The sequence below is a fragment of the Eptatretus burgeri genome, chromosome 12, assembly GCF_056783735.1.
Source record: "Eptatretus burgeri isolate ZD-2024b chromosome 12, Ebu_testis_v1, whole genome shotgun sequence".
In the NCBI taxonomy this organism is placed as follows: domain Eukaryota; kingdom Metazoa; phylum Chordata; class Myxini; order Myxiniformes; family Myxinidae; genus Eptatretus; species Eptatretus burgeri.
The window spans coordinates 90,831,373-90,850,745 of record NC_140972.1 but is presented as its reverse complement, the minus strand read 5'-3'; the positions used below and the strand labels follow the sequence as shown (position 1 = coordinate 90,850,745).

The 19,373-nt window shown below is 42.6% G+C and overlaps 1 protein-coding gene across 1 annotated transcript in view; it reads right to left on the bottom strand.

Annotated features, from left to right (window-relative positions):
* Window positions 1-19,373, bottom strand: part of ETF1 (eukaryotic translation termination factor 1) — a 75,449-nt gene that overhangs the window by 17,987 nt on the left and 38,089 nt on the right. The window contains exons 7-9 of the mRNA XM_085848856.1: window positions 14,983-15,138; window positions 14,754-14,827; window positions 14,267-14,414 (exon numbers count right to left, since the gene is read on the bottom strand). Coding sequence (XP_085704982.1) covers window positions 14,267-14,414; window positions 14,754-14,827; window positions 14,983-15,138 — 378 coding nt within the window. The remainder of the gene's footprint in view (window positions 1-14,266; window positions 14,415-14,753; window positions 14,828-14,982; window positions 15,139-19,373) is intronic.

Below are 19,373 nucleotides of genomic sequence, written 5' to 3'. Positions count from 1 at the left end.
AAATCCTCTATACCCCGAGCATCAGCAACCCCCTCCTGTTTCCCCCCGCGCTGAGATAGTGCGACCAAGGGGGCCCCTTTCCCACCCCCTACCAGACACTGTCCGCGAGGCCCGCGGAGTTGAGGCACCATCGCCGCTCCGCGTCTCATCACCAGACGGGTAGGCCCGACCCGGTCTCGGCCTCAGGCCCGCCTCATCTTTGAGGGTATTCTTTCCTTGGTTTTGGGTATGTGTTGTCGGCGCCGTCTGTGAAGTAGAATTGTATAAGTGTTGCCGTGTGCTCGGTAGTCGGTATTAGCTCTGCATTGTGTCCTCGCTTTTACATTTGCTTTTTGTGTAAATTGCATTGTGTTTTTCTTTTCTGTGTGCATTTGGTGGAATTGTATATGTGTGCTTCCCATGTGCCGCGAATAAATGTGCTTTGTGTTGAACTGTTTCCCGCTTCGCTTCGTCATTTCCTTCATTGAATCCTCATCTTGCTTCACGTAAAGGGTTGGTAGTGGGCTGAATACGCCCGATAATTAATCGAACCGTCGAGGTCGACGATAACACCGCTCGGTTATTCTGATAGTACGGAATGGGTCGCTTAAGTGGCCCGTGTCCGAAGTCGACCTGCGGCGAGGTGCGATCGCCCGGTCTACCCTCCGCGTGGGTACTTAGGTAGGTCGAATTTGGCGAGCAACCCTATCCCACGCGGGGGCTGATTGGCTCGATCGCGGTGAGACCGAAAGGTCCACCCGTGACTGGTTCCCGGCGTTAGTCCGAGAGGGTCACGACTGGATTGTCCGTCCGGTGGGCGGCGTGCCGCGATTCGAGTTACGTGGCCGTCAGCACGCCGGCGGGCGCGAATACCGCAACAATATATATATATATATATATATATATATATATATATATATATATATATATATATATATATATATATACATATATATAGATATATATATAGATATATATATATATATATACATATATATATATATATATATATATATATATATATATACATATACATATATATATATATATATATACATATACATATATATATATATATATCTGAACGCCCCATTGTTTGAACAAATTGGAATCCGAACAATTGAGAAAAATTTGCCCTAAAAACCGAACACAACGTAGCGTTCATGTTTGTTCACGCGTCTCCCCCGCCTGTTCGACCCGCATCTTCGTGCTTTGTTCATTCAGTTTGTCGATGGAAGTACTCGTGAAAGCATCTCTTGTGTGTTGTTCGCTACTTTACCTCGTGTTTTCACCTTGATTTGTGCTGTTTTTTTTCTTCAATTGTCACCCTTGTGCATTCACCAGGGCAACCAAGAAGAGCAGTGAAGCAAATAGGAGTAAGAGGAAGTCCGTGAGAACGACAACTGAGTTGAAGAAAGAACTTATCGCTAAGCATGAGAGCGGTACGCGTGTGTCTGATCTCACTGCCATGTTCGAGCTGCCGAAATCGACCGTGTGTAGGATTCTGAAAAATAAAGAAGCGATTAAAGCACGAAAACCCGTTGTGAAGCGAACTCATTCAATGAACCCTCTGACGAATCGGCTTTAACTAACTCAACGTTTTTTTTCGTGAGCATGGTGGCAACGTCATGCTGAGTCACCCAATCGCTTCACCTCTTGATTATCTCCGTGGAACCGTGCAGTGAAAATGGCACGTTTGTGTCTCCACAGAGTGTAAAATAATAAAAAAAATGACCGTTTTTACAGCCATTTTTCCCTGCTGTGCATGGGTTTGGCTTTTTTTTCTTGAGGCAATGTTTTTTTTTTATGGCCGGATGCCCTTCCTGACGCCAACCCTGGTCGCCTCATACGACACACAGGGATATGGTACACCTATTCTAACCGGGGCATACACCGGGACCAGTACACTGGCACTCATTTCGCCGACCTCGTAAGGATGACAGGCTGAGTCAACCCGCTGGTGTAAATTCAGCAGCCAACGGGGCTTGAACTCAGGACCCTGGGATCCCAAGCCACCATCCTAACCACTAAGCCAACACCAGGCTTGTCTCCACAGAGTGTACTGGGATATAAAACGCCATTTGGTGCTTCATCGTCAATTACATACCTCCACCAGGCTGAACAGTTTAGGTTTTAGATCCCAATGGCCACTGATAGGCCAGAGCTGCATCCAGACCTGTTGGAAGAAGCGACAACGCTCCTGCTCATGCCCCAGGCTTGGAAAAATATTCATGACTCAGAAAAGGCCATTTACTCATCTTATTTTACCTTAAACATGGGTAATTTCAGTTGAAAGTGTCTTGAAAGTGGGTTTTCTTGGGGTCCAGGAACGGATTAATTCACTTTCCATTATTTCTTATTGAGAAAATAGTTTTGGAATCCGAACTTTTTGGAATCCGAACAGCCTCTTGGAACGAATTAAATTCGGATTCTGGGGGCACCACTGTGTATGTATGTATGTATGTATGTGTATATATATATATATATATATATATATATATATATATATATATATATATATATATATATATATATATATATATATATATATATATATATATATATATATATATATAAATATCCCTGTGTCGTAAGAGGCGACCAGGGTTGCGTCAGGAAGGGCATCCGGCGTAAAACATGTGCCAAATCATTATGCAGATCATACGGATGATCCGCTGTGGGGACCCCCTCAAGGGAGCAGCCGAAAGAAAAAGAAGAAGATGTGTATATATATTGTTACGGCTTTGGAAATTCGCAATACACCATAAAGGGTCCTCAGGTGAGATATATCGATAAGTTCATGTGTCGTTAGCCCACACCCGTTGTTTAGAGGGAATGTGGGTTTCATTTGGGCTGCGACGCTTTGGTTTGCCGTTTTTCTTTATCCATCGTTATTTTGAGCCACCATTCCCACAAACCTCCACGCAAACAACCACCACCAAACCACGCCACCTCAACAACCACTCGTTCTGACTCGGCACACGTTTGCCAGAGGCCTGGCCTTCGACGAGGGAAAGCAGGCGGCCCCCGTCGTCCCCCCCTCCCCCTAACGAATGGCGCCGCCGTGGTGGATTTCACCCTGCGAGGGAAGAGGAAGAATGCCACGGCGGTGCAAGCGTCGCCGATTGGGCGGAAGACCCCTCCTTCCGGAAGTTTCCAGCATGTTCTGGAAGGAGGTGCGGGAGTTGAGAGGGGCGGGGCTTTGTGAAAAAGGGGGCAGACCGTGAGCGCAAGGGGCGGGGCTTGCTGAAGAAAAAGGGGCGGAACGAAAACGCGAAGGACAGTGAAGTTGAGTTTTCGGCTGAACGTGCGCGAGTGAGGAGAGCTCGGCGGGAAAAGGTCGAACGCGAAAGCGAGCAAGTGAGGAGAGCTCGGCAGGAAAAGGCCGAACGCGAACGCGAGCGAGTGAGGAGAGCTCGGTGGGTAAAGGCGAACGCGAGCGAGTGAGTGAGGAGAGCTCGGTGGGTAAAGGCGAACGCGAGCGAGTGAGTAGAGTTCAGCGGGAAAGGTTGAACGCGAACGCGAGCGAGTGAGGAGAGCTCGGCGGAAAAGGCTGAACACGAGCGTGGAGAGCTGAGTGGAGTTCCTGAGGAGAAGCGCGAGCGGACGCGGAGGATCGCGGACTAGACCTCGCTCGCCGGACCGTGCCGGTTGGGTCGCTGTGGACTGAGGGTGCCTTGAGGGGATCGGCAGTGCTGGCGGAGCCGGATCACGGTGGACACCAGCTCGGCGAGCTCCCTACGGTCACGCTCTTTCAATCATTTCTTTTGGGTTTTTGTGTGAATGGTGTGGCGCCGTGTCCTGTAAAGTAGAATAGTGAAAGTGACTGAATAATTGCTTATTCAGTTTTAACTCTTTCCCTGCTTTCTTTTGCTGTAAATACGTGCTTCCGTGTGTCACGCATTAAATGTGCTTGTCCAATTGTTCCCCCGTTTCGCCCTTTCCTCCGTTGAAAGTTCCATCTTGCATCACGTAAGGGATTGGTAGTGGGTGTAGACACCCAATAAATAATCTGAACCGTCGAGGTCAACGATAACTCCGCTCAGTTATCCCTCCAGCACGGAACGAGCCGCTTAAGCGGTTCGTGTCCGAAGTCGACCTGCGGCATGGTACAACTCCTCGGTAACCTCCTCGGTAACCTCGGTAATCCACAAGAAACTCTGCTAACCGCGCGGGTACTTAGGTATATCGACATTCGGCGATTCACCCTATTTCGCGCGGGTGGAATGTGGACTGGGTTGTGGTGACGTTAAACCCCCACCCGTGACTGGCTCCTGGCGATAGTTCCAGGAGGGTCACGACTGGATTGTCCGTTCCGGTGGGCGACGTGTCGCGATTCAAGTTACATGGCCGATCGCATGCCGGACGGGCCAGAATTTGCAACAATATATATTATATATATATATATATATATATATATATATATATATATATATATATTTGTATAGGACTGCATGTCCTGAAACTCACCTGGATCAGGAGCAAGTCACTCAAACACCCTGCAAACCTCCTTCGACACATTTATATATTTTTTGTTATGCCATGAACAAGCATTGGTACATCACAGGTGATGAAGGTTGTGGCCAAGTTTCATCAAAATGGTGTGTGTCGTTTCGGAAAAGAGAGCAAATACCTATTATGTTTGGAGGGGGTAGGGGTCAAACACCCCCCTCTCCACCCCCTTAATGGGTGCAGATTTTGATGCGGTCAATAAACCTTCGTTAAGCATCAGATATAAAGCTTGTGGCCAAGTTTCATTAAAATTGTATGATTAGTTCAAGCGATAATGACTGAAGTGTTTACAGACTGATGGACTTCACTCTGCTAAATTGCATAAGCTCACAGGAATAAAGGCCAGGTGAGATAATAATCATAGTTGCATCATTTGGCAAAAATAATGACAAACGTATAATCCCCGTCCTGGCCCACGCACATCTGGGATTGGTGAAAGGCAAGCTAATGCTCAAGCAGCACAGCAGGTAGGGATGCTATAGGATTGTGAAGACCAATAAAAATTTGGTCCAACGGACCAACTAGTTGAGACAAAAGAGTGGCAATTTCAAAATGCTTAACCGGACTTGTTCTGTTCCTGAATGAAAATTGGACTGACGGAAATATAGGAAATAGAAGAACTATCCGTGGATAAGTGTCAGGTTTGTAACATTTTCTGTTAATACAATTAGCCTAGCGGTGGCTGTGGTTTATAAAGCCAATACAACACACGCACACGCACACGCACACGCACACACCTTCGGGCCTTCAACCGTCGGGAGTCTTTGCAGTACAAACTGCTATATATTATATATATATATATTATATATATATTATATATATATATATATATATATATATATATATATATATATATATAAATTCTTTCAAAGAGTTGATCAGGAAGTTCTCCAAATCTTTCGGTGTGCAGACGCACACCCCTTTCTCACAGGTAAGTTTCAAGTATTCCCAGCTTTTCAAAAACCTCTGTGAGCCATTTCATGCTATAATCGTGACGCGTTTCCTGCCAGGATCTTTGACCCGGATTCTGAGGAGCATTGACCATAAACATCTTGGTTGAACTTTCACAATCACTCCCGTTGCTACGTTGGCTGAGCATTATGTTGACTGGGAGACTGCCTGCGTTCATCGGGAGGATGAGAAAGGTTGACCTTCCGGTCATCTGTGGATGGATCGTCAAGGTGTGGGAGGAGATACCATCGTACATCATGAAGCAAGCATTTCTGAAATGCTGCATCTCCAACAATATGGACGACACAGAGGACAACATCATTTGGGAGAAGGAAGCTGCAAATGACGGTGACAGCGACAGCGACAGGGACTTGCTCTACCCTGATTCAGACAAGGAGTTACGTGCCGTCTTCGACAAGGAAAGCATTGACAAGGATTTCCTCGGGTTTAGCTGAAAAGCTTCATTAGAACCAAACGGCCCTTTCAGAGCAACATCCATCCATCCATTGGGACCGTTGGTCCCAATGTTACATACTTTTCAGGGACATCCATCCATTGGGACATTGGGACTTTGTGTAGAGCGTTGGTGCTGCCGAAGCATTCTCCTTAGCTATGATACTGGACGGGTCGCCACTCCGACACAGAATACCAGCAAGCTGGTACTCGTTTTGCCGATCTCGGAAGGATAACAGGCAGAGTCAATCCCACCTGGTATTAATTCAACAGCTGAGCAGGATTTGAACTCGGGATCCTAGGATCCCAAGGCCACCACCCTCACCATTAAGCCAACACCAGGTATGGGCAACAAATCCACAAGAAACATGTATGATACCGGTATGAATTATTTTTCTTCCTTTTTCGAGGAACAACAAGAAAAAGCAATCAGAGATTGCAGACCATTGCCAGGACGTGTTTTGTATGGTGTTTGTGTACTGGTGTGTTACATAATTACTGAGACATAACTTGGGCTGCCACTATATAACTGCTGGCAGTGATGACCGGAGAACAAGACACCCCTCTTTGATTGAACACCTGACCCTGACCCATGATGTTTATTATTATTATTATTCAATTGAATTCAGAATGGGCTTAAAATAAATTCAATTCAAATCAAATTGAAGACGAAATAGGAACAGTCCTACATTAGAGTAATCAGAAGGAACACAAACAAGCAAAAAGAAAACATGAAGTCATCAGGAAGAACCTGGATAGGATTCACATTTCAGCTGCTACTCCTCTACCCTCAAACCCATCCAGGTACAGCCAAGTTAGCCTTTGTCAAAAAAATAAAAAATAAAAACAAACGTTAAATATCTCTGGCTGCCAGACCGTGTGTCCGATCAAGTTAAAATTGAAAACATGCATTCTGCATCACTACTAGATCACAACTGTGAAGTTTAACATCAATTAATGAGGCGGTTCCAGAGAAAACATTATTTAATACCATTCTTAAATCCAATACGGCTGCTAAACCATGTGACGTATCAATTATTCCTTCACAACCTTGTCCACACATGCCTTGGGGAACATTTGTGTGAAGTTTCCCCTTGATCTGTCTGGCCGTTCTGGAGATTGTTTTTCGGGTAAATCCAATAAGGCTGCCAAATCACGTGACCGATGACAGAAAAATTTCTGTGGTCCATTTTATCATTAATGTGCATAATTCCCTCAAATGTGTGCATACTGATCAGATGTGGCGTTCTACATATGCAATTATTACATCCTAAAGAAGACACCTACGACAATCATAAAAATAAGAATAAAACTAGAACTGCCACTTTATAACTGCTGGCAGTGATGACCGGGTACCCAGAAGTGTCCGCCTTTGACACAACTGATACAACATGAGACTTAAATCATAGTCGCAAAGTTTTGCATTGATAGGATAGGCGGTGCCAGAGAAAACATTATTTAATGGTGATACAAACACGCCTGCTTCGAGACGGCGCGGAACAGACGAGTTATGAAGCGGGCAGCACAAAACGTTCAATTTCGTTATTACTGGCGAACAGATTCAAATAATTAAATAATTCTGGCTGCCAAACCGCGTGACCAATCAGGTTGAAATTTTAAACTTTTCTTTCACATGTCGGCTAAATTACAAATGTGAAGTTTCGTATATATAGAAGCAGCGGTTCCAGAGTAAACATTAATGAATATTTATCTTTCAATCCAAGATGGCGGCCAAACCATGTGACATGTGACGTCATAATTTTTACCACGTGTGGAAACACGACGGGAGATAACTGCAAATTTTTGCTTCGCTATATTAAGCAGTTCCAGAGAAAACATTATTTAATATTTTTCTTAAAACCAACATGGCTGTCAAACCCTGGGCCCGATCCCGTTGAAATTTCAAACCCTCATTCCGCATGAGTGTTCCACCATAACGGTGATGTTTCACATTTATTGATGCAGTAGTTCCAGAGTAAACATTAATTAATATTTTCCTTCAATCCACTATGGCTGCCAAACGTTGCGTCGTACCTCAAAAGGGGGTGAGAACTTTTTATTCGTCATGGAGAGGCGGTCATAGTGGTGGAGTTTCGCCTGCATCTGTTCAGCCGTTTCAGAGAAAAAGACGTTTAAAGATATTGTTTTTCAATCCAAGATGGCTGACGAACCATGTGACCTATGACATCAGAAATTTATATTCTGCTTCCAACTGGGTATTCGAACACGTGTGTGAAGTTTCGTGTTAATCGGTAAAGGTGCGTTTTTCTATCGAAGATGGCTGCCAAACCATGTGACGTGTGATGTCATAATTTTACCATGAGTGCATACACGATGGTCGATGATAATTGCAAATTTTTGATTCGTTAGGTTAAGCGGTTCCAGAGAAAACATTATTTAATATTTTTCTTAAATCCAAGATGGCGGCCAAACCGTGTAACATATCAATTCGAAATTAACAAACTTATATCGCCTAACTGTCCCGAATATAGTTCTGAAATCTCCCCTTCATCGGACCAGCACTTCTGGAGAAGATGTTTGAAGGTTTTAGGGTTTTTTCAAGATGGCCGCCAAACCATGTGACCGATCAAGAAGAAATTAACAAACTTGAGAAAGAACCTCATGGGGAATATATGTGTGAAGTTTCGTCTTAATTTGTCTTGCCCTTCTGGAGAAGAAGATTTTTAAAATTTATTCATTTTCAATCCAAGATGGCTGCCGAACCTTGTGACCTATATCATAAATTTAAATTCTGCTTTCCATCGTCGACCCGAACAAGTGTGTGAAGTTTCGTGTAAATCGGATAAGGTCTATTTTTCTATCCAAGATGGCCGCCAAACCATGTGACTTCTGAGGTAAAAAAATTTTACCCTGTATGCAGACTTGAGGGAGGAAGGCACTTGCAAATTTTCGCTTCGAAGGCTTATGAAATACCAGAGAAAACGTTATTTAATATTTTTCTTAAATCCAACATGGCGGCCAAACCATGTGACCTATCACTTCGAAATTAACAAACTTGCATCGCATAAATTTCACGAATATAGTTCTGAAATCTCGCCTTCATCGGACCAGCGCTTCTGGAGAAAATGTTTGAAGGTTTTAGGGTTTTTTCAAGATGGCCACCAAACCATGTGACGTATCAACAACAAATTAACAAACTTGAAAGAGGACCTCATGCGGAATGTGCGTATAAAGTTTTGCCTCAATCTGCACAGCCGTTCTGGAGAAGATTAAAAAAAAAAACTTTCAAAACAAGATGGCGGCCGAATTACGTCACCGATGACGTAAAAATATTTTTTTTCTACGATGAATTTGTGTGTAGATGATGCTCAAGAAATTTCAAATTTTTGCCATGTGGTGATCTACTTGACAAATTTTCACTGGGATATCTCTTCACTGATGACGTCACGAAAAATCACACGTATTCCCGAGAGGGAGCTTGTAAAATGTATGAAGCGAAATTTTTTTACCCTAGAAGGTTTCAGAGATACAGAGGTCCAAAGATTATCTGTTTTTTCAAGATGGCGCCCGTACCACGTGACCTATGACGTCACAATTATCAATTATGTATGCTATCAAAAAAGATACATATTTGGTGAAAATTTTGTGTCGATTGGTCTTACCATTTCTGAGAAAATGGCATTTAAAGCGAAAAAAAATTGGAAATTTTGCAAATTTACGGCGGAAGAAAAATAATAATAAACTTAAGAAAAACAATAGGTTATCCAGTCCATTTGATTGGGTACCCTAATAAAAAATGCAAAATTGCACTCATTCCCCATGAGGAGTACTTGCTATGTGCCAAGTTTAAATTTTTTCCTTGGTGTAGTTTCAGAGATAGAGGTCAAAAGTTTCCCCGTTATTCCAACATGGCTGCCACACGTGACCTATGACGTCATAATTATCATGACAACATTCTCCACGAGTTGTCACACCAACGGTAAAAATTTAGTCTTGATCCGACAAGCGGTTGCGGAGAAAAACAAGTTCCATGCGGACAAACAAACAGACAAGCCAGTAGGCGGCCATGGGTCGCGAGCATCCGATGACCTTTGACCCCTGATCCGAGTTAATCTAGTACTAAGTACTTACGAAATTGCAATCGAATCGGTTAATCCGTGTATGAGCAAGGGGGCTTTGAATGGTCATTTTGCCCGAAAAATGCACTCATTGACCTATGACCCCTGACATAGCCGAGATAAGTCAATATTTTCTAAAGCATAGTTGTAGTACTCATTGTGTGTTATGTACGTATGAACTTTCATTCGTATTGGTTAACCTGTGCAGGAGCAAGGGGGCTTTGAATAGTCATTTTGCCTGAAAAATGCACTCATTGACCCCTGGCCAAGCCGAGATAGGTCAATATGTCCTGAAGCAAAGTTGTAGTACTCATTGAGTACCATGTATCTATGAACTTTCATTCGTATTGGTTAATCCGTGTAGAAGCAAGGGTGCCTTGAATGGTAATTTTTTGAAATTTCATGCAATACAGTACTATGTCGTTTTTGGCCCAATCTCTCAATGGTGAAGGATCACTTTTAAATTAAATATTTCTCGTATCCAGATCCGGATTCGGATATTCACCAAAATATTGTTACGGATGTGGAAATTCACAATACACTATAAAGGGTCCTCAGGTGAGACATATCGATAAGTTCATGTGTAGTTAGCCCACACCCGTTGTTTAGAGGGAATATTGTGTGATTCATCCGGACTGCGACGCTTTGAGTTAGCCATTTTTCTTTTCTCCATTGTTATTTTGGATCCAACAACCTCAAACCAACCAACGACAACGGCAAAAAAGAAACTTGCGCTAGTGCGTGGGTTTGCGCACCCCTCCGCGGTGCCAAGGCTGGCACGGGAAGGGGGGCAGGCAGGGCAGCTTCCTCCCCATTGGTGGAGGCCTGGCATGAGGCGGTCGGAGTGGGGGCACGCCCCCCCCCTTCGAGAGCCTTCTGGAAACGCCTCGAAGGGAGGTGGAGCCACGAACGGGGCGGAGCCCCGCCTTCCAAAAGGCAAAAGGACGCGAGGCTCACTCTCTCTGATCGTGGCTCATGTTGGCTGTAGCTCTCTCCGAAAAAGGCACCAGCTCTCTCTCAAAAAAGGCTCGATCTCTCTCTCTCTCTCTCCAAAAAGGCTCAGTCTCTCTCCTTGGGTCTCACTCTCCAAAGCGCTCCCTTCCTCCTCTATCGTTCCCGCGCTCGTGGCCTGGCGTGGCCTGTTGGTGGAGACGTGGGACGGGAGGCGCCGCAGTGTGGCCTGTGGTGGACCTGCGCGTCCGGACGAGGGGTGCCGGAGAGGGTTCGCCGGCCGCGTGGGAGGCCGGAACCAGGCGCGACCGCGCTGACGGTAGTAGGAGAGGAGGACTCGACGGTCCATGAGGGAAGTCACTTCTTTTCTTTTCTTTTCTTTTCGGGCTTTTGTATGTGTTTGTGGTGCCAGTCCGACAAGTAAAACCTGTATAAGTGACTGCGCTGTAAATAATTGCCTTTTATTCGGTCGTAGTGCTTTCCTTTGTTCCTATTTGCCTGCTTACGTGTGTGAAATAAAAGTGCTTGCTTGTTGAACTGTTTCCCGTTTCGCGTCGTCCTTTCCTTTGTTGAATCTCCATCTTGCATCACATAAGGGATTGATAGTGGGTTTAAAACACCCGGGAACTAATCTGAACCGTCAAGGTCGACGATAACTCCGCTCGGTTATCCCTGTAGCACGGAACGAGCCGCTTAAGCGGTTCGTGTCCGGAGTCGACCTGTGGCGTGGTACAACCCCTCGGTAGGTTACCCGTGCGAGTACTTGGGTATATCGACTTTCGGCGATTCACCCTATTTCGTGCGGGTAGAATGCGGACTGGGTTGTGGTGAGGTTAAACCCCCACCCGTAACTAGTTCCTTGGCGATAGTTCCAGGAGGGTCACGACTGAATTGTCCGTTCCGGTGGGCGACGCGTCGCGATTTGAGTTACGTGGCCGATCGTACGCCGGACGGGCCAGAATTCGCAACAATATACATATACATATACATATATATATAATAAAAAAAATATATATATATGTATGTGTGTGTTTGTGTGTATGTATGTATATGTATACAACTTCTAAACCAAATAAAATAAAATTTCTATACAACATAGGCAAATACTTCAAGTTTTGAAAATCAATTTTGATTCTTTATTTCTTAAAAAGTACATCAGACAAATGGGCCCCTTTCAAATTTGTGCTTTCATGACAGCAGAGCATCATATTGTTCATCATCGCAAGCAATGTCTCTTGATCAATAGAGCAGATGGTTGGAGTGATGCTTGCCTTCAATTCATCAATCGGTGTTGGATGTTCCTTAATCTGGAATAGGCAAAGCCTTGAAGCGAACATATAATTCTTCTTGCACAGCTGATGATTTTGACAGATCTGAGGTCAGTCAGGTGCATAGCAGACGATGCTGCAATTTCCGGTTACTTCGGCCTGGATTCGGGATCAGCGATCAAATAATGTAAATCACGATTAAATATTATTTTTTGATGATGCGGGAGATATCGTTATTAAAATCAGAGGAGGAAATATACACCATGTCTGATATTTGGGTCTTTCATGTCTCCGACGATGCCTTTATCTCCCGGGACGCATCATTCCCCATGACAAAAACCGGAAGCAAAAGGGTCATAGCCGATGACACGGATTCCAAATTGCCAGGGTGTGTTGTTGTTGTTTCCTATTCTCTCATGTGCACGCGTTGAGTATGAAGCTCACTACGTTTGCTATAAACTTTGCCCTTCAGAAATCCCCATAAGAAGAAATCTGGTGGAATTAAATCTGCCAAATCAAAGTGTGTCTCATCTGTCATGATGACCTTGTTTATGAAATTGGCATGCTCATTGCAATTCAAAAAATATTTTAAAAAATTTAAAAAAGAAAAATGCTTATTACATTTAAAACTTTCAAGTATTACCTGTAAAACAAAGAAAACAACAATTAGTTATGCCAAGACTGCTTCCGGCTAGAAAGATTGCAAATGTGTCAGATATAAATGCCCCACCCGGTACAACGGAAGTTCCTTGAGTTGTCGGAACCATTTGGGTTGCGAGGTGAATGCCATTTCAAATTTTGGGTCATGGACAAAAAAGTTTTGGAGCCTCTGCTCTATCCATTACACTACCGATTCTGGTTAGTAAAAGTATTTAAAAATAATAATGACAGTTAAGAGTAAAAGCTATCGAGTCACAAATATTACTTACATTTAATTACTTTCCATTACTTTCCTTTCCATCGAGTCCTCCAATAATCACCAAGGCCCTCCACATTTTATGAAGTGCCTGTTGCAAAGTTAAGAAATAGACACGTGTTCACAATTCACTCCCGTTTGTTTTGATAGAGGAAAAGAAAGTTTTGATATTTGGAGTTGAGTTCAGGAATTGAAAATAAAAGGTTTTCTGCCGCTAAAAGAGCACACACGATTGGTCAGATCATGTACAAGAAAAATTGATACTATCAACAATGTTGATCAAAGTATGTGATCATGACACTTGCTCCTTGCTCGTCGACGCAAACCGACGCTGGCCTTCACGAAGACTAGTTTTCGATTATACACGTAAATGCCACAAGCCGACAAGAATGGCTGACTGTAAGAAGGAAAAAGGTACCGTGCTTACGACAATATTATTTGGCTGATGGATGATAAAATACACAAAATTAAATAATACAAATTCGTTACATACCGTGGGTTCATCGACTTATTAAGGTATAAAAATTGACAGCTAGTTAAACGCTGCATCGTACTGTTGGGTAACAGTGTGTTTCGTTGGTGTGTTGTGCAAAGATTGGAGGTGGTGAGGGTATTGTGTGCAGGTCATGTTGTGTGAGGTGATTGGCAGCAAGGCCAGTTTCTGTTGTAACATGAGGTTGTGAGATTGTAACATGTTAGATGTAGTCATTCTTGGCAGCTGTTGCATGAGATGGAGGTGTGGTTTTGGTTATAAGTCTGGTACATTTGGGGTGGATGTATATTGCCCCAGGATTCTGCAGTACATCTCCAGCTCGTAAGTGGATCAGGAGTCGGGGGGAGCCGGAGAGTGGATCAGGAGTAGGGGGAAGCTGGAGAACAACCTTCCCCCTCATCAAAAAAGGGGAAAAGGAGGAGGAAATGGAAGGAAGTGAGGATTGGGTTCTCTGGGGGAGGGGTGGCCATCGGCAGCCAGCAAATGAGGGCACAGTCTGAACACTTGATTTGACAATGAACAAGAAAGTAAATGCGTCAGACAATTGAAGTGAAATGAAAATAAAAATAAAAAAGTTGGACATGTACTTTCTTTGAGATAATTCATAAGAAATACTTTCCGTAAAAGGATATCAAACATGAAATCTCCAAAATTATTACTGTACCTCCAATTCCTCCAAAGCCTCGAACAAACTGGGAACCTTCTTGAGACTTGTCTGTAATGATTTCGAGAGTGGCACCAAATTTTTTGTAGTTGTTCGCAAACCACTCTAACAATGGCATGTTCTCCATCACTTCATGCTCCACACCACTCTGAAGGAAGCAAATTAAAAAAAAAAATTACATGCAACTACCTTCAATACTTGCCAAGCTACTTTCGCATTCGAAACACATTGTTGGTTCCTTATCTCAGCCATGTTTCAGGCCCTTCAATGGACCATTTAAAATTCTGCCATATTTGGAGGAGTGATAAACAGATGGATCTCCATCCTGCCAGATATACTTTTGAAGAAGAAGAACAATAAAAAATTCACTTTTCAGTTTCGACAATGCTATTGTAACAACAAATCCCATTCAACACGGGCACGGCAAACTTTACATCCAAAGGCAGAAGAGCAATACGGCAAAAACCTTGAGACTTGATGCTTTTACCTCTTTATCCATGAAGTGAGACCGGTCCTTTTCTTGCTCAGGTGTGAGATAGAGGACCTTCATCGCCTCATCCACTGCAAGAACAACAGAAAGTAAAGCAGAAAGGACGACAAAATTAGTACTCCATCATTCAAAATGATCTTGAAGCAGAGATGCACAAAACTGTGTCAGTGTTTCAAAGCAACGGAACGGGTGTACACTTTGCCTACATCTCAAATGCCAAAGGTACCTTCAAGGGTGCTGCAGTGCAGCACAATGCGCGAGATCTCAAGGTTTTCCCATACAATGAGCATCTCCACGGCACCCATCTCCAGCGCCTTCAGCGTGTCCACCACGCCAAAACAATACTTACCGGTGTCTTGGCTTATTTCCTCAAAGTATTTCCCTGTGATGAGGCAAAACAAATGTTGGATGAACATCAACAAAGCCTGCAGTAGTTCAACGAGATAAATATTTCATGTTTTTGTAGCCTTTCATTTGAACATGCAAAGAAAAGGACAAGTGTTTCATGAGTTCCAGTTTGCCTTTGCTTGACCAAGAAAGCTTATTATTATAGAAACAAGTGCGTCCTGCATAAAAAAAATTTTTTTAATTTATTTTGTTTTTGTACACCATCTGCAACAATGGAATGAGGAGTGTTTCAAACAGTTCACACGTCTGATACCTTATAATTTGCAAAAATTGAAGATTCACAAGTATATTGATTGGTCTGCTGTGTTATTAACCTCCGCCATCGAAGATCGGAGGTTACTGTTTTCACCCCTTTCTGTTTGTTTGTTTGTGAACAGTATTACGGAAAAACTCCGACGGATTTCGACGAAACTTGGTGGGGGGGGGGAGTTAGGTATGGTCCAAGGAACATGCCATTAGATTTTGGACTTGGTCCCCCCCCCCAAATTTTTTTTTTTTTTTTGCATTTCCACATGTTTTAAGTGATTTCCAACCCCCCCCCCCCCAAAAAAAAATTGTTAGAGAAAAAATTGTTTTTTTTTTTTGCATTTCTACATGTTTTAAGTGATTTCCACCCCCCTCAAAAAAATTGAGGAAAAAAATTTTGCAACTTTTTTTTTCAACAAAATTTCGCTTTCTTTTTTTTGCATTTCTACATGTTTTAAGTGATTTCCAACCCCCCCCCCCCAAAAAAAAAATGTTGGAGAAAAGAACTATAACTGTCAGCACTGTTGACATCATATTTAATGAATAAGATATAAGGTTCACTTGAGTGACCCAGCAGTATTGGCGGCGGAGGTTTTGCACTCTCCAGAGTGCTCCCCCTCTAGTTCTGTCTGTTTGTATGTCAATCGCCCACAGGTCATATTTTTCTCCAATCTTCACAAAACTTCACCACCTGGTCGAAGTCGTGACGAGTCAGAAACGAAACATACTGTTTGTGAGGTCAATAGAACAGAGGTAGCATTTAAAATCGTAAATTTTCATCCAATTGACTTAAAATTTGAACAGAGTTTGCATGTTTGGTCACTAAAACCTATTGTTTGATTTCAAAAAGTCAAAACTCAAGGTTATAAAAAAAAAATAAAAAAAAATAAAAACATCAATTTTCATCCTTCCTCTTCAAAAATGGACAGCAGTTGCATATTTGGTGACAGACCTGGTACACCAAAAAACAGAACACTCAACGTAGCCTTTTTTGACATGTCAATGGTTTCCATGCCAACAATTTAACCTCAATACAAGTCTGGAGACGGCAATGGTTCACGAGCGGTATTTGACGATGTAGATTGTTTCAGAAGTCAAGGATGAGACAATGTGATAATTTTTGACCAAGTTATAAAAATGATCAACATGATGTGCTGCAGGTGACAGGTTATTAGCTGCAAAATGTCGAAAACCCGGTTTCGTTCAACAACTTTCAAAATTTGACCTTTGCATAACCTTTAAAGGTCAAAAAAACAATGTTGTGGACATTAAAATAAGGAAACAGGATATGTGCTATAGATTATTGGAGTTAGTTCGTCCAAGAAGGTCGAAAACCCAGTTTAATTTCCACAACTTTGAAAATTTGACCTTTGTGAACTTTAAAGGTCAAAGGTCAAGGATTATGACCTTTGGTGCAAAACTTCCTCTGGAACATTCCAGGAACAATATAATGTCATATAGACTATATGGCATTTCGCACTCCTCGAATTATCCATACTTTGATGAAATCAGCGTAAAAACAAACTTGAAGGGGGCGTCACGGGCAAAGTGTTCAAGATAGAGCAAAATGGTTTGAAGAATTTAGGTGGGGAATGACCTCAAGATTATGCATACAAAATATTGTCATCCTAGCTCTCAAAGTTTGGGCGGTCGTATGATTTTTGTCAAAATTCGCAATTTTCTAAGTTCGTGACCTTGTGACCTTGACACGAAAAAATAAATAAAATAAAACAAAATAAATCGAGCTCAGTGGGGCTATGCAGGTGCCATTGGGCCAACCAAATACCGAAACCCCTGCCAGATTCGACAAACCCCTCGGAGAAGATGGATTTTTATGTCAAAATTCGCAATTTTCTAAGTTCGTGACCTTGCGACTGACATTGGGACGAAAATGAAAAATCGAGCTCCGTGGGGCTATGCAGGTGCCATTGGGCTAACCAAATACCGAAACCCCTGCCAGATTCGACAAACCCCTCGGAGAAGATGGATTTTTATGTCAAAATTCGCAATTTTCTAAGTTCGTGACCTTGCGACTGACATTGGGACGAAAATGAAAAATCGAGCTCCGTGGGGCTATGCAGGTGCCATTGGGCTAACCAAATACCGAAACCCCTGCTGGATTTGACAAACCCCCTAGGAGAAGATGCAAATTGAAATTGGCTACCCCATAAAAACACAATTCGCAATTTTCTAAGTTCGTGACCTTGTGACCTTGGAACGAAAATGAAAAATCGAGCTCCATGGGGCTATGCAGGTGCCATTGAGCTAACCAAATACTGAAACCCGTCAGATTCGACAAACCCCGAGGAGAAGATGCAAATTGAAATCGGCTACCCCATAAAAACACGTTTTTTTGGGTGTGGCTCCACCCATAATGGGCGCACCACGCACATTCTCAGAAAAACACAACTAGATCATGATATAAACCTCCCACCAAAATTTTATCAGGATCAGATCAAAACCCACGGAGCTATGCTTGGGACAGACAGACAGACAAGCCGGTAGGCGGACATGGGTAGTCGACTACCCAATAGAACCTGACGCGATGGGACCGTTCGATGGGGAATGACCTGAGGATTAAGCACAAGAAAATTCATGATTCCAGCTTCAAGGGTTAATGCTGTAGATTGTTTTTTCGTTAAAATACCCCCACATTTAGAAGTTTTTTGGCCGTTGCTGGGCAACGGAGGGGATCCATAGCAACGGTTCTTTCTCACACATAACTAGGACAAACCATGAACCTACCATACCAGTTTCATGTATATCTGACTCATAGTCTCTGAGATATAACGAACTTCGTTTTTTTATTGTTTTCGACCAAGTTTCATTCAAAGTCTATCTTCTCCGACAGTTTTCATAAGATCCGGCTGGAATTTTTTTGACAATATGGCTGAATGTACTGCCCACAGTCGCTCGTGGCCCGATTTTTGATTTTGGAAAAAATCAATTTTTTGTGATTTTTCTAAAATTTCAAAGTCCCGTTGCTAGGCAACGTGGTGTCCATAGCAACGGTTCTCATTTGCACACAACTCAGTCATGGTATGAACCTACCAACCAAGTTTCATCAAAATCGCCATTGTATTAACTGAAATCGCCATTTTAAATACTGATAATAAGGGTAGAACAAATCTCAAAAAAAAAAAAAAAAAAAAAAAATTTGATTTTTTTTTCAACTACATCGACTACCCAACAGACAGACACCAATAACGAATATAGTCGTCACTTATTTTTTCGTGAACCAATAATAAACTGGGCCTTTTGGTGAATTTATTACAGCCAAGCATCAGTCACTTTTTAATACGTCAAATTGAGAGTGACGCAGCTAATTTGTACGTATGTGTCATATATGTGAGGAAAATTTGGTAAAACTTAGTCAAAGGTGATCCAAAACATGAAAAACACCGATTGGGTGGTAATTCGAAAAATGTATCAACCAAATTTGGTATACACATCATTCCATCATATAAAACAATTGAGAGGTCAAATTTTTGGATTTCACAAGTATCGTGCTATGCATGACATCTTTCTTGGTAATTTGTTGATCAGACTTGAGACCAGTTCTTTACTTGGAGCCAAGCATCCTGAAATCCAGTGGCAAATATTTTGAAGCTTGGCAAGACCAACACACGTCTCTTTTATAAAGACGAGTATACACTACGCACCAGATTTTCACACTTTAATGTTGCATTTTAGTGCTCATCATTCACCCTTACGTTTCAATTCAACGGACAGCACTGATGATCAGACTGATGACGGAGCATTCATTGCCTGTGCTTTAACCACACATGTCTAAAGCACGTCGAATCATGTGAAGTTTGCTTTCAATGAAACAGACTTCAAAAGTCAGACAATTAGAAGCATTTAGCTTTTGGGTTTTTGGAAGAGTTTTCATGCCAGAATTACAAAAAAAATAATGATAATAAAAATAAATCTTGTTAGCTGTCTGCCTATACAGCATGAGAA